Source organism: Corvus hawaiiensis, chromosome 22, assembly GCF_020740725.1.
Source record: "Corvus hawaiiensis isolate bCorHaw1 chromosome 22, bCorHaw1.pri.cur, whole genome shotgun sequence".
Taxonomy (NCBI): Eukaryota; Metazoa; Chordata; class Aves; order Passeriformes; family Corvidae; genus Corvus; species Corvus hawaiiensis.
Window position 1 is genome coordinate 1,306,035 of NC_063234.1, and position 14,829 is coordinate 1,320,863.

The 14,829-nt window shown below is 48.8% G+C and overlaps 1 protein-coding gene and 2 long non-coding RNA genes across 9 annotated transcripts in view; 2 read left to right on the top strand and 1 right to left on the bottom strand.

The window, feature by feature from the left end:
- RERE (arginine-glutamic acid dipeptide repeats) overlaps positions 1–5,238 on the top strand; it is a 177,384-nt gene extending 172,146 nt beyond the window's left edge. For all 7 annotated transcript variants that reach the window (XM_048326414.1, XM_048326409.1, XM_048326413.1 and 4 more), the window contains 3 exons: positions 1,253–1,399; positions 1,566–1,746; positions 2,260–5,238. In XM_048326414.1, the coding sequence (XP_048182371.1) occupies positions 1,253–1,399; positions 1,566–1,746; positions 2,260–2,293 (362 nt within the window). In that variant the 3' untranslated portion in view covers positions 2,294–5,238. The remainder of the gene's footprint in view (positions 1–1,252; positions 1,400–1,565; positions 1,747–2,259) is intronic.
- On the bottom strand, positions 412–11,038 carry LOC125337107. The gene is made up of 3 exons (XR_007207962.1): positions 11,026–11,038; positions 6,286–6,294; positions 412–488 (listed from the first exon to the last, which is right to left on the bottom strand). It is a non-coding gene; the product is annotated as an uncharacterized LOC125337107 (long non-coding RNA).
- The window catches only part of LOC125337106, a 31,550-nt gene continuing 23,473 nt past the window's right edge, over positions 6,753–14,829 (top strand). The window contains exons 1-2 of the long non-coding RNA XR_007207960.1: positions 6,753–6,837; positions 10,499–10,678. This is a non-coding gene — a long non-coding RNA (uncharacterized LOC125337106). The remainder of the gene's footprint in view (positions 6,838–10,498; positions 10,679–14,829) is intronic.

Here is a 14,829-nt window from a genome sequence, read left to right on the forward strand (position 1 = left end):
AGCCCCGGCAGGTGGGCACTTCCCTAGGGAGCATCCCCCTGTTTAGTCTGCCCGGAACAGGCCCACTCTGACCGTGGAACTCAGATTGCTAAAGCCCTGTTTTCATGTCCATGTTGTGGTTGTGTGGTAACTGAAATGCAGGTGCTTTTTGTGGGTGTGATGCAGGATGGTAACACCACAGTGGTCTTCGTTCAGACTCTCACTGTGAAAGGTTTGCTGGTTTGTTGTGGGTTGGTTTTTTTCAGTGCTGCTGTCCTAGGGCAGCACCTTACAGTGGTAATAATTCATAGTCTCAGAAATGAGTCTGTGCCTGCTCATTTCTAAAGCAAGATACATGGTTACTCCTCTAGAGGTCTGGAGTCCTGGAGATGAGGCACTTAGCAGAAATTTTCAGATTTTCTGGTGACAGGCAGGAGAGAACATGGCAAGCCAGGCACCAGGTGCTGCACCTGCCAAGTAAGGGGGGGGAAAAAAGTCAGAGTGTCTGGCTACTAATGCAGTTTGTGCAAGCTAATGTAGCATACTTTGCCCTGGAGCAGTGTGCATTAAATGTGCTGGGATGCCTTCTCTCTTGGAGTTGGAGGGAATGTGAGTGCTGTTGCAGAAGCCAGATTGCAACAGCAAGGAAATCAGCAGGGTGCTGTGAGATTCTTAAGGGCTGGGGGGTTGCAGGTAGGAGATGGTAGTGCTGGGTATCAGCATTCCTGAAGCTCTTGGCTGTGGACAGGGGCTGAGGCTCACTGCAGAAGTCACAGGTGGGCTCAGTTGGAGGCAGGTTTGCAAACCTTCCCTGACAGCAGAGGAAATGTGACACAGGCCGGGTCTGTCCAAGGATTCTGTTGCCAGGTAAGTCAGCCACTGAGCACCTCTGTGCAGGTAAGTCTAGGTGCTTCCCTGGTACTCGTTCTGGACAAAAACATGGCTTGTACATTGTCCCAGTCCAGAGAGAGGCTGGTGCAGACACAGCCAGCTCAGTTCACTGCCAAGTCTCTGTGTGTATTTGAGAAGTAATTTGGCTTTGTGCTTTGCCAGGTTCAAATACAGTGAGGGGCTCTTGGGTGTCTCCAAGTGGCTCCTCTGGTGCTCAAGGCTGTTAAAACCTGTGTGTCTCTGGGGAAGAATAGAGGCTAGAATGACCCCACATTTCTGCTGTGCAGCAGCTGAGGAAGTTGTTTGGCTTTGTATTCCTTTCCCTGGCGCTTACTCTGCAGTCTGAGGCAGCTGATGGATGCTTTCTCTCCTTCTCTCTCAGGCTCAGCAGGACCTGTTCATCCACTGGTGGATCCTTTAGCAGCTGGACCCCACTTGGCACGTTTTCCCTACCCACCCGGGACCATCCCCAACCCATTGCTAGGGCAGCCACCTCACGAGCATGAAATGCTCCGACATCCAGTCTTTGGTGAGAGCATTTTATGGTCCTTTGCAGGGGTTGGCTTTGATCTGAAATGTCATCTTTTCCTGTGGGGTTTAGCATTTCTTGGTGGGGGGAGCTGAGCTGTGACTTCAGGTGGTTGTGGTGGTTTGTTGGGACAAACAAGAGTGTGAACGTGGTCCCTGTCTCCCAGGTACTCCCTACCCTCGGGATCTGCCTGGTGCCATTCCACCTCCCATGTCAGCAGCCCACCAGCTGCAGGCCATGCACGCCCAGTCTGCAGAGCTGCAAAGACTGGCAATGGAGCAGCAGTGGTTGCACGGGCACCCTCACATGCACGGTGGGCACCTACCCAGTCAGGAAGATTATTACAGGTGAGAGTGCAATGAGGGCTTTTGGGGACCTGGGAATTCCATCGTATTTCTCCACATTCCTTCTTTTTTCCTCCAAATTTTCACCTTTCTTGCTGTGTGCTGAGCCCTGATGCAGTTACAGGTGAAGCTGTGCTGAGACCTGATTTGGGCAGGTGGGAAGCGAGGTCCAAATTCCTGGCACAAGATGAGAGTGGTTGAGTCTCCTCTTGCAGAATCCCCTCTGATTGGGGTTTTTATTGGGATACTTGCTGCAACTGCTGCTTCCACATCTCTGCCTCTTCCATGAGAACAGTGGAGGAGGGTGGGCAGAGCTTTATGGAGGAGAACGGGAGGAGTTCAGTGACCGTGCTCACATATGGGGGTACCCTGTGCTGGGACAGTGCCTGGGGCTGGTGCTTAGAGCTCACAACCTGCAGCCCCTGTTCCTGCAGAGGCGAGCAGGAGGGCAGAGCTGTTTCCCAAGTGTCTGACACCTCTTTTGTTGTGTTAAAATGAGTTTTCTTTCTCTTGCAGTCGACTGAAAAAAGAAGGCGACAAACAGTTGTAATAAATTATTTATTTGTAACGCTGGCTATGGAAACCCCAGTCCTTGGGAAGGAGTGGAACATTTTTACATACAAGAAGAGCTACAAAAGGAAAAGAATATCTTATAAAGATTTCTTTATATATTTAAAACAGAAGCAACCACCCAACAAGTAGAGACTTATCAGCATAGTGTTCATTTGTAGAGAAGATTTCTCAAGACTGGTGTGGGTCTCCCTGCATGAAAACGTATTCAGAAGCCTATTGGAAATACAGGACTGTGTGGAATATTCAGAGAACTTCCTGCAATCTTGGTTTTTTTTTTTTTTCCTTTTCTTATCTTACTAGTTTGTTTTCAGTAGGTGCTAGAATCAGGTTCACAACACAAGTCACTGTGCGTGAAGGGACACTCAATGCATCTATAGGTAATTAAAAAAAAAAAACAAGGATTGCAAGTAGGTGACATAACAAGCTCTGAATCCAAGTGCTATAATAATAAAAAATCTACTTTTATTTTAATACATTGTAGGAAATCTTCATAATTTTAAAGAGAGCTCAGTTCTGCAGCATGGCTTTTTAAGTCTGTAAATAACTTTTTTTGGGTAGAGGGGAGAAACAAAACAAAACAAACTCCAGAAACGTTTATCTTGATTTTCAGTAACATCACAAATTGTGAATTCCTACCTGGTATTGACAGAATACAGAGTTGATTTTTTAATAAAAAATATATATATAATTATCCCTTTAATTAAAGGGAATGATGGGTATCAATAATTTCAAATGGGTAAAAGCTTGAAATTTGGTTTGATATCAACAATAAGCATTAAAGGGATTTGCAGGGATAATGTTGCAAATGACTGTTTCTGTTCTTGGTTTTTTGGTTGGTTTGGTTGTTCAGGGGTTTTTGTTTGTGTTCCATCTCTCTGTTCTGCAGCTGATTTTGTTGAGTTGGGTTTCTCAGCAGCACAGATGTCCCTTGGACCCCGCTGACCCTTTTGATGCCGCCTTCAACGGTTCATTTTCAGTGTGGCCATAAAACGCTTCTTTCCTGTGACCTTTTGAAACTTAATCCAGCTACACTGGGCTTAGACTTTGGGCAGAAAGTTCAGAGAAATAATCTCTTCTACAAATCTCTTTTTAAAGATGTTCCATGGCTCAGACTAGTGCAGCCAGAGCTTTGTATGCATGTGCATACTTTTGGAGGACGTGCTTTTCCTGGCCTGCTGTTTGATAAGTTCTTAAGAAAGGTGTACTTGGCAACTCAGTGTTCTTAAAGTTGTGTTGCAAAAACCAGTCTGTTTTTCTCTTTGACTGTTTAAGTTTGGGTTTTATAAGCAAAAACTGTTTAACTGCCACCAGTGTTCTGTACCTCAGGAACTGACTGCTCTGGGATGAACGGGATCCAGGGACAGTAACATTTACTGTCTCCCAGCACCACGGTCCCTGCAGGGTAACTCCCTGGATGGGGAGAGGAGAGGAATACGCAGTGAGCCAGTGAGCATTAATGGAGACAGCTCTGCTTACTAGGAAGGTTTTTTTACATTTTTTCCCCCAGTTTTGCCACGGTTTTTCTTTGCTGGAGCAGAGGGTGACGCGACCAATGGACATCTGAATCTGCTGGTCATTTATTTCTGCTGGTGCACAACTCCCCCCATCCTCTCTCTCCACTCACGAGTGCTCTCTGCTGTTGTAGCCTGTTCAGTGTGATGGTTGTGTCCTAGGACTGTACTGAGCCACGTCTGATAAAGTTGTAGTTAATCAGCTACAGGCACAGTGCTCGTCCACCTCCTGCTGCTCAGCCCAGAGCTGCTGTCAGACAATTCACCAGTTAAAAATGTGTGTTCCAGGCCCACTAAGGCAAGAGTAGAGGGGAGAGCAGGGGATTTTTAAGCTGATCTTCCCTTGTTGCTGCCCTCCATTGTAGATTTCTCAGTGCTAAAGCCCTGCTGTGGTGTTGAATCAGTCCAGCTGCTTTGTTTAACTCTGGGTGAAGGTGTTGGGAGGGACAGGTTGGGTTTCTGAGGTGGGGAACCATGAGGTCAGTCCAGAATTGAGGGAGGTGAAGCCCTTGTCTGTGGCTGTGGGCAGTGATGGGGTGAAAGGTTTCCTTATGGGAGGAACAGGGTTTGTTTTTGCTCCCAGCTGAGCAGCCAGGAGGATGGGCCTGCTCAGCAGAGTGCCTCAGTTTGCTTTAAAGGTCTCATTAGGCACATTTCAGTTCAATCTCTCCCCTCCTTTTTTTTTTTTACCATGTGGAATTGGGGAGTTTGGAGAAGTTCAGCCACTTTGGCAGTTTCTTCTGATCCTTCTCTTGCTGTTTTTTAGCCATAGTTCTTCAGAAAAAGTAAAAGCTAATTCCCTCCAGTGGTCCTCTCTGTATTCCTTATTTTTCAGCTGAAGTTGCAGTCTGTTCTAAAGCTGTTCATTCAGATATATATTTTTTTTTTCCCAGAAGAGCATTCTAATAATTTATGGGAGGTTTTTTTGTTCACATCATTCAGCAAATAAGCAGTGAAATTCTTCCATTTTAGCCCAATGATTAACTACAACTTTACCTGCAGTGGCTCTTGAAGCCATCTCGGTGTTCGATGCCCCGTTAAAAAACAACCCAGACCTTCTGATTTTCTTTCAAGAAATCTCTCTTAATTTTTCCTCTGTTCCGAAAGTTAATTTTTGAATTTTGCTTTAGTGTTTTTGAAACGTCTCTCTTGTTCTATGTCGTCATGGTTGAGCTTGTTTCACTGCACCGTTAAAGCAGAGTGTACATTCTGACTGCTACATTTATATATATCTTGAAGCTTAATGTATATATGAGTAGTTTGCCATGGGATAACACAGTGTAAACAGAGTAGAAACCCAGAAATCGTGACTTCTGTGTTCTCTCCATTTGAGTATTTTGTAATTTTTTTGAAATATTTGTGGACATAAATAAAACCAAGCTACACTACAGCAGCCAGGTTTTGCCTGCAAGTGGAATGTGTCTCTTGATTGTTGTTAGTGGGAGAGGAGTTACTTTTATCTGGGATAGTGTGGGATGCTGGCATGGCCACCTTGTCTGGTTCAAACATGTCTTTTCTTGGCTTTATTTTTTCCCTCTCTGAGATAATTTTGGTTTTAATACACAAACACCAGCATCATGTCCAGTTCCAGTTCTGCATCCTTGAGGCACATTGCTGCTCTACTGCCTCATTTTCAGTATAACACACTGTGTATACCCCAGCAGCTGCATTTTTGGGAATTGTTTTTCCTAAGAGATGTTGTTTGTGCCAGTAGAATCATGTTGAACACAACTGATCCAGACCTGGCAAGAGGCGCCTTCCAAAGGGATAATTGCAGAGAGGGAGATGCACAGTAACTCATTGTCTGTTCATTGTCTTCTGGAAAGCTAAAATTTGCCTTTGAATTCCATCAAGTTGTGTTTGTGTCCACTGTGGCGGCTCCACCAGGGATTGCAGCATGACTGGTGAGTGCTCAGGACTTTGAGCTGGTGATAATCAGCATCTCCAGAACTCGGGGAGGTGTTGGGAGGGCACAGAGAGCAGAATAAATGTTTCTCAGAAGGGAGGTGGGAAGGTTCGTTCTTGGGTCTGGTTCTGCTTGGGTTTTGCTGTGTGATTTTTCAGAAATAGGTGCTTTGGCTCCAGTTCAGGGTAATTGGTGCTCTCGGCACAGTGAGAGGAGGGTCCTGGTGTTGGAGTGTGCTTGGGGCAGGCCGATAAGGAGGCTTCATGACAAATGGCATGAGAGGCTGCTCTATTTATACCCCGTGGCATTTTATGAGGGGAAGGTCAGCTCTTGTCTACTGGAAATAGCTTCTGAAAGTGCTTTTTTTGAGCCTGGCTTGAACGTGTGCTATTTATTTTGACATTTCTTTTTTAATTCCTTGTACTTAATGTAGAACTTGAGTGGGCTCAAGCTGCCCTGTCCTGCTTAACAGGTTCTAAGTTTCCAGACTTAAAATGATGCATTCCGCAGGGACGGGGCTGCAGAGGATTTTTACTACTGGATGAATTGAACAATGCAGTTCTTCCACTATGGCTCTGTGTTAATGGGGTCGTGCCACGGCAGGGTGGGAGCTGGAAGCCATCGGTTGTGTGGCTTTGTCGCCTGCACACTGCCCGAGTTCCTGTGAGGCCGTGTCGGCTCCGGCAGCACGGATGGGATTTGATCCTTCCCAGGCCGTGGATCCCCTTCAGAATGCCATGGAATGGGTTGGGTTGGAAGGGACCTTAGAGACCATCTCATTCCAGTCCCCACCATGGGCAGGGAACCTGCTTTTCCCACCTGGATTGGTTCAGGGATTTAACGAGGAGACGAGGGAAAGTCAGGTGGTGTGAGGGGTTGCAGTGCCAGGTGAGGAGGAGAGGCCACTCAGGTGGTGTTCGTTGGGAGATTTTGGCACTTTTGAAGCCCTAAAGCTGCTTGGGGGAGCTGGGAGTGCTCTGAGGCCCCTGAGGGGAGGGCAGGGTGGGGCGGGGCGGGGCCTAGCACCTGAGGGATTCCAGAAGGTTCTGGAAGAGCCGAGTGAAGGCTTCAGGTGGAGACTTTTTCCTGCTGTGCCCGGAGAAGGTGAGAGGAGGGCGGTGGAGGGGTTTGGGGGTGGCTGAAGAGAACCTTGGGGTTCCTTGTCCCTCAGTGCTCCTCAGTCCCACCTCCCCGGTGGTGCCCCTGTGTCCCCAGGTCAGCCCAGGCCCTCACCCAGGGGCTTTCTGTCCTCTGGCTGTGTGGCTGCACGGGTGCTCATCCCTGTGTCCCAGGCATGATCCTGCATGAAAATCCTGGGTTGTGTTCCTGTGAGCCTGAAAAAGCCCTGCTGGGTTTGTGTTGGGTCCATCCTGAGGGTGGGATCTGAAGGAGGGAAGAGCCTTTGAGGGGGCCCTGCATGTCCAAGTCAGCCTTTGCAATCTGCTGTGCTGCTCGTGTGCTTCTTTAATTCAACCTGATTTTTCTCGTGGTGTTGACTTTGCAAAACCAAACTGGAGCAAAACATAACAGCAACATAATGCAAACTACAGATCCCACGTGGACAATTTAGCCAGGTTATTTTTTTGTTCTTGGCAAATGCTGATCTCTGTAGAAGTGGTAACTTGGCCCTTGCAAATTCAGCTGCTTTTTCCCTCTTTCTCCCTAGACAAATACCCAGTGAAGGAATCTGGCAAAACAATAATCTGCATGAACTCTCAGGTGTTTTTACAAAACTGAATTCTAGAATGGTCACCTGTGACGCCTGAATGTTGATGCAGTGCAGGTTTCTGATACAATATGAGCATGTCTTCCTTGGGCCTCACAAATGAGAGAAATGAGTCTTCACAATAAATATTGATCATATCCATTTTCTGGTCAGATGAGTAATGGGAAAGGCTAGGGAAAAGACACCATAAGACAGCACTTAATGAGTGGAGGACACTTGGCAGGTAGGAGTCACATCCAGGACAGGGTTTGATTGTTGTTTTCTGCATCTCAGGTTTTTAAAGTCAGAGTATGTAAATTTTTGGACATTAACTCAAGCCCGGCTTCATGGTAAGCACAAATAACTTTCCTGTTAATTAATATTAATGCAGTAGTGTGCTTTCCCAAGCACCAGAGCACCCTTGGGTAGCTCAGGAGTTGTCAAAGACATGGAAAGATTGAAGTGATTGGTCCTGTTGCCCGTTCTGTTACTCTGGGTGACTTTGTTGTGTCTTTCCAGTTTCTGAATCCTGTTGCAATTCCATTTCACCATTTGTTAGCTCTTTAAATACTTGTCCAGTGTCCTTACCCGTGGCAATGTTGCCCAGAAGGGACATCCTCCACAGAGGTGCTGCTTGTGAGTGCTCCTGTGTCTCGCTGTGGCTGTGAGGTTCAGTTCCCTGCACCAGGGAACGTGTGTTAGGGAGAGAAATCACGGGATAAATTGATGGGCTGGCCTTGGAAAACAGCTCGGTGTGATGTCAGGGGAGTTGTATTTCACTTTGCCTGGGGTCTTGGTTCTGCTTATAACAGTCTATTAGTCAAATCTGGAGGATGGAAATTTCTCTGGCCTTGCAGCTTGTTGGGATGAACCCTAATTACAAAGTCAGGGCACTTGTGAGGAATCTGCTGTTCTTGCCCTGGTAACGTGGCTGAATTTGAGCTTTCAAAATGCCCTGGGGGGTTTTTCCTTCCTCTAAGTTGGATTGTTTTAGTGTCATCCAGCTGTCACTTTTATCCTTCTCTCTAGTTCATTCCTTCACAGCTTAATGCTTTTTATAGAGTGGCAAATAAAATGGACATCAGTAGCAGTGTTTTGAGAAGTGCAAGAGGATGCTCAGTAGCAAAGGAGTAAAGGAACACACCACCCAATTTCCCTGCAAAGCTCCAGCCCCTGATAATCCTGAGGGTTTGCCACAGAGGGAGTGTCCGTGACAATTAATGGAAGCTGAGGTTTAACAGAGGGAGTGTGATGGTCAAAGTGTCCATTTTGAAATACATTCATTCCCTGGGTGCTGCTAATTTTCGCCATGAGAGGGCTCACACAGTCCTCAATTTCACACTGACCATGCTGTGATTTTGTCCACGGTCAGTACTGAAGCAAAGAACTGAGCTTTTCGTTCCCCAGGTGTTTCACAGGCTCAGAATGTAACGAAGTGAGCAAGGGCTGGAGGCAGAGCCCGCGCTGTCTGTGCTGGTGTCTCAGTGTTTCACGGCAGCGCTGAGTGCAGTGCAGGGCCGGGGTGTGAGGGATGGAGCCCTGCACAGCTGGGATGGAGCCTCCGGAGCTGTTTGGTGCACACAGAACACGGCACTCCGCACTGGAGAAACAGCTGCTTTCCAGCCCAGCTCCTCGCAGGTTCTCCCTGATGTGATGTCTCTGCTTCCACATTCCTTTGCTGTGCATTGTGTGATTCCAGACTACAGCATTCAGGAGGATTGTAGAAACAAATTCTCCCTTTTCCTTTTTTGTTATTTAAAGCAAAGCTCCTTGGCTTCGCTGGTTTCTTCTGGAGACAGTACCTGGGGCCAGAAACCGTCGGCAGGTGTTGTGACAGAAATGCCTTCATCTAAATGTAAATGTTGCTGCCCTGCCTCAGGCTGCCTTTAAGAGGCTTTTTCTGTGGGAAGCAGCTACTGAAGTAATGGTCCCAATCAATTTATTCATGTCAATAAAAGGTCTTTTATATGCTTATTTGAAATGTATTGTTCTGGGCTGATAGGACCACGTTTGTTTTTTAAGCGGGTGTGTCAGATGGAGTGAGAAATAGGGAGCGTGAAGGAGAAGAAATCGTGTAGGCCTGGTTCCAGCTGGGGGGAGTCACAGCCTGGGGTCTGGAGCGAAAAGGGTGGAAAGAACGAAGGTGCCTCAGTAGGGGGACACAAGGAAATAGCAGAGAACTCCCAGTGCTCCTCCCAGAGCCTGGGACAGACTTAGATTGGGTTGGGGTTGAGTAAAGGGGTTCAACACAACATAGAGGGAGAGATTTTCTGAGTCACCCGAGTGCAGAAACATCTGCTTGTACACCTTGGACAGAGCTTGACATTCTCTAACCCCACCCCTCCTGTCTGCTTAAAAGGGAAAGCGGGTAAGAGCAGCCACACCAAACTGCAAAATACAACTTTTTTTACATCTTTTGTACTCCACATTGAAGTGTGAATTCTGTCTGAGCATCTCCTGGCAGCACCACCCATGAGCGGGGCTTTATATGTCTGTATATAATTTCCTTTTGACTTGGGCTTCAGTTTGGGGTAAGCTGAGTGTGTGTTCTAACAGCCAGAGGCTAATGGGCACAGGCAGGTGTTGATGGCAATTTTCACTGCTCTGCCCATGGAGCTCGGTTGTGTAATCCTGCCTGCAACTCCAGGCTTTTATTTCTCTCCAGTAGCAGTTTGGCATTGGTGACAAATTACTTAATGGCCCATTGAAGGATAAATCTGTCCCCCGATGGGCGATGCCTCTGCCAATCTGTCCAGGTGCAGTTTGGTTCTGCCACCAGTCCCGGGGCTGCTGGTGCTCTACCTTGTCTTCCCCGTGTACTGAACAGAGGTAAAGGTTCTTACTGGCTCTAAATTACAGCTTTGTTCTTTCAAAAGAGCTTTGAACAGATGGATTTCCACTATTTGTGTTTGTGCAATAGAGATGGAAGAGAACTTAGTAAAGGGTTTTGAGAGTCTTGAATCCTAATGGCTCCAGGATTTGTAACTGCAGTGCCATAATTTCAGTGTGATTTGAACCTGGGCTGCTGGGGCTATTTACGCCTTCTGTTCTGTCCTGTAGTTCCGTGCTGTGGAGCCTTGGAGGAGGCAGTGAGAGAATGCTGGAGTCCCTCCAGTGCTGTTCTCCACTGCTCCTGACCTGTGCCAGGTGGGAGCACGAGCCCCACCAAGGAGGAGACGCTGCCGGGGTCAGCTGGATTTACCTGGAGTGATGGAGAGCAACGCTCACAGCATCCTGAAGGTGAGAGCTCGGTGAGACAAGAGCTTGTTTGCACAGGCTGTGGCACGGCCACAGTCCTGTTCTCTGGGACACCCCAGAGGAGGAGCTGAGCCTGGGCTGCGACATTTGGAAAGCGACATTTGGCCTCGTCCTTCTTCCATTATTGCTTGTTCTGTCCAAGCCTTTGTAATGGATCAGGTCTCTTACAAAGACGTCTCCTATCGGCTGAGGAATGTTAAACAGGCATCTCAGCTCTGTCCTCAGAGCCCTGGGTGTGGGATTCCTCCTTTTTAATCAGCAGTCTAACGCACTGCCCGGTGGATTTTCACCCGTGCCAGACCCAGCTCTGGGTACTGTAGAACAGACACTCTGTGTCTGGCTGAGCCTCCAGGGCTTGTCTGGCTGATTTTTATTTACAAGAGTGCAAATAAGTAAACATGAACTGTTGGCTGATGGCCCTGGCGTGCATTCCTGTGCCCAGCGGGACTGCAGGGACTTGGCAAAGCCGCCTTTAGGATGCCTCTGGCTACTGGAGTGCCGGCCCTGGGCAGGGAAACTCCCTCATCCCCCCTGGGGGTGAGGGGCGGGAGGGGAAGGACAGTGGCATGACAGGAGCCATCGTCCCCAGGAGGACCAGGGGATGTGAGTAGGCTTGAGCTAAACAATTGTCCCGACTGCAGCTCTTGGTGTGATGGGAGAGTGGGGCACTGACCGGGGCACTGACCGGGGCACTGACCCGGGCACGGACCCGCTCCCTCTCACCCCAGGGGTGGCCGGGGCTGTCCCTGTGCCCCGGGAGCGCCCGGGTGCCGCTGCAGGATTTGCCACAGGATGGCAGCAGATTCTCGGGAAAAAGGAATCCAACCCTCGCGCATCCCTGCTTGAGGAGCTCGCGGAAAGCAGAGACTTCCCCAAGCAGGGAAGCCGAGGCGTCCTCATAGGGGGAGAGCCCGGTGGGATCCGGGGCACCTGCTCCCACCCAGCACTGCAGGGCTGTGGCTTTCCTTGGGTTTCTTTCGGTTTGCAAATATAAATTCCTGTGCCAAAACTTTCCAGCTGCTGCTTCCCCCTCTTTCCCCCTCCTGGGTGGGCACCTTTTGGCTTTATCCGGCCGCGCAGAGTGGCACCAACTCTGTTTTACTTTCCTTGTTCCACGTTAGGGGCTGGGAGACCCCGACCTTTGGAGGGAGCTGCTCCGTGCGTGTGTGCACTTTTCTGTCCCGGGGGAATGCGGGCCGGGAATTCCTGTCCGGGCTGCTGGCAGCTGTGTGGCCGTGTGTGACTGCACCGCTCCTGCTGCCGCCGTGCCCCTCCCTCCGAGCGCTGCCTGGGATGCCTTCTATGGACACGGGGATATAAACACAAGGCAGCTGTGCTGGGAGTATTTGTTTCTTTTAGATGGCCTCCACTCCTGAACTTGAAAAATACACAAGCCATGCAATAATATTTAGTATAACCACCCAGCTCTCAGCAGCCCTCTTCTTCCACACAGCGGCTGGGAGGTGGCACAAGGAGTTTTCTTCTGGATTGCTTGGCTTCCTCGGTTGGGCTGTGCCAGGCTCTGAGAGGGAGCCTTTGGGGGGTGCCAGATTGGCTGTCAGGGCTTGTCCTGGAGATGTCATTTATCAGGCAGATGTGCCGAGGTGATCAATGGCCTTGTCAGACAGTGTTGGGCAGCCAGGGCTGGGCTCTGCTGCACTGGCAGAGCACGGGGTGCACAGAATGGGAGAGTTCAGAGAGAGGTGTGGGGGCTTCCTGCTGCTCCAGACCTGCTCTAGCAGGAGCTGCGCTGCCCCAAACGTGTCGTGGTTATCACACTGTGGGGATGTGACCTGGTCACTAACACCATGAACCTCCCTGCTGAGATGTTTCAGTCCAAATCACAGCCTGGATCTTGGCACAACAAAGATCATTGCAAATCAGAACCTCCTCTGTGCTCAGCAGTGAGGGCAGGTTCAGGTGGCAGCTCAGCCTGACAGTGGCAGCCAAGTTCCCTGGCCGTGTCAGGAGCTGCTGTGTGCATTGGTAAAGTCTGTGGTGATCAAATGAATCCCAGCCAAGCTGAAATCAATCAGGAGGAGCCCAAATCAAACCACCTGAAATGCTTCACAAATGGATGTGGAATGGGGCAGCATTGCTAAGGGAGCCTCCTTTGGATTTCATGTCCTCGCAGCCAGGTGTTAAACCTCTCCCTGGCGGCCCTGCCAAGAATGCAGGACAGTTCCAGCCATGCCCTTTGATATTTAGCATCTCCTGTGCTACAGGCCGTGTTTGTAAAGTGAGAAAGAGCAAGACCGTTGGCCTTCTGCCCAGCATGTGCATGGCAGGCAGCTTTTATTCTCAGTGCAGCCTTTGGTGAGGAGATAAAGGGCAGCCCCCAGGTGCCAGGGGGAGCAGAGCTCCTCACCCAGCACCGGGCCTGTGCCTTCCTGCTCTTAACCTGCCAGGGCTCTCCTGCCAAAAGGGGTTTGGCTCCAATCACTCCTGTGTTTTTTCCTGGGAAGAACTGCTCTGTGGGCTCACTTGAGTCCATCCTGCACCTCAGCTGCTCAGCTCCTCATCTTTTGCTGGTGGGGAACAACTCACTTGTGTCTCTCTGGATGCTTGAGGAGGAATGAAGGGATTTATAACCTTCTCCCCTACTCCCCATCCACCTCTACTGTTTTCCTCCCCCCTCACCACTGCCTTCCCAGAACTGGAAGGTCAGAAGTTTAAATCCTATTTTGAGCAACTCCTGAGTTGCTACCAGCTTCTATACGTAGCTTCTTCTGGTTAAATTTTATTTATTGCCCTGGAAATGAGCCTATTTTAATACCTTCTTCATGTATCCATATGTAAAACATCTATAGAATGGCCTCCTTTAAGTTGCCCTGCCTGTATTGACATGTAGGGATGGCCAAGCTATTCTTGTCTTTTTTAATAGCTGAGAAACGGCTGCTGTTAATTCTGTGTGATGACTGAGTTCACTGGCTGAAGTGCAGCTCTCTGCTCACGTGTCTGAGCTCTCCTGTACTGTAAATACTTTTTTCAGTATGAAAGTCCTTTCTGCCGTTTCTGATGTCCCTGGTCCAATGGCAATATTGATTTCTTACATGCAGTGAACAAGATTTACTGCTTATCTTCTGGAGACATTTCCTTGGACTGCGCTCTATTGTTCTTGCTTCCAGAACTGCCCTTTCATTTAACTTTTCGTGCAAGGCCCCCAACCACTATTTAGCTCCCCCTTCTCCAATCACAGCTTCACCTCATCTCCACTCTTGTTCAAAGATGCAAAAGAGAGAACCAACCATGAATTCCCCCTGAAATGGAAACCCAAAAGTCTGCAATTTCAGCTGGGTAAACTTCTTCCCAGTTTCAAAGGCAGAGAGATGACTTTGAGATCAACAGGGTTCAACCCTGAGCCAGTAATCAGTGCTTGGAAACAGACCAGAGGGAGGGAAGAGGAACAGTTCCCCTTAGGTCTCTTCCTTTGTGTTGCTTTTTCCATGTCAGTACAGAGGCTTGGCCAGTCTGTTGTTATCCTGTGCTTTCAGTGCAGAGCAGTAATGATTCTTCTGATACCTGGACTTGTGGGTAGAATACATCTGTGCGAGTGCTGTGGTCTTTGGGCCGTCTGCATGGACATGGAATGTTTCCTGTGGATTGCAGAGCACATCCATGCTCTGTCTGGATCCGAGCGCACGCAACCTCTGGAGAGACGCCCGGTCTAATTAGCACTGACTGGGGAAGCAGCTCACTTGTCAGGGTGAGGATGCATAAATAAAATATTAGCAAGAGCAGGTGGGTGAGCCCAGAGACACAAACAGGGCTGTGCAAAAGGGTTTTTAGAAAGAAACGCTGTGGGGAGCCCACAGTAAAGGCAAGGCTGTCAAAAATGCACACAATAATCCATTTGCTGCCTGCCCCGGTGGAATGCCCGGGATTATGCAGTCCTGGACTTCTGGGAAATCAATCCCATGCACATGACTGTGCTTCTCTTTTCCCAATAGCAAGGAAGGATTTCAGCACACGTTGGGAAAAGACGTGAGAAGCTTCCCTAACTGGCCTGTGTTCCAGCATTCGTTCCATTCATTAAATGAGCCCTTTAAAGACACTGGTGGAGGTTGTTGATGGTTCAATGCACAGCATGTTTTTATGAGGAGGTTTATCTGCCACTGCTGGCTCAGCCTTTC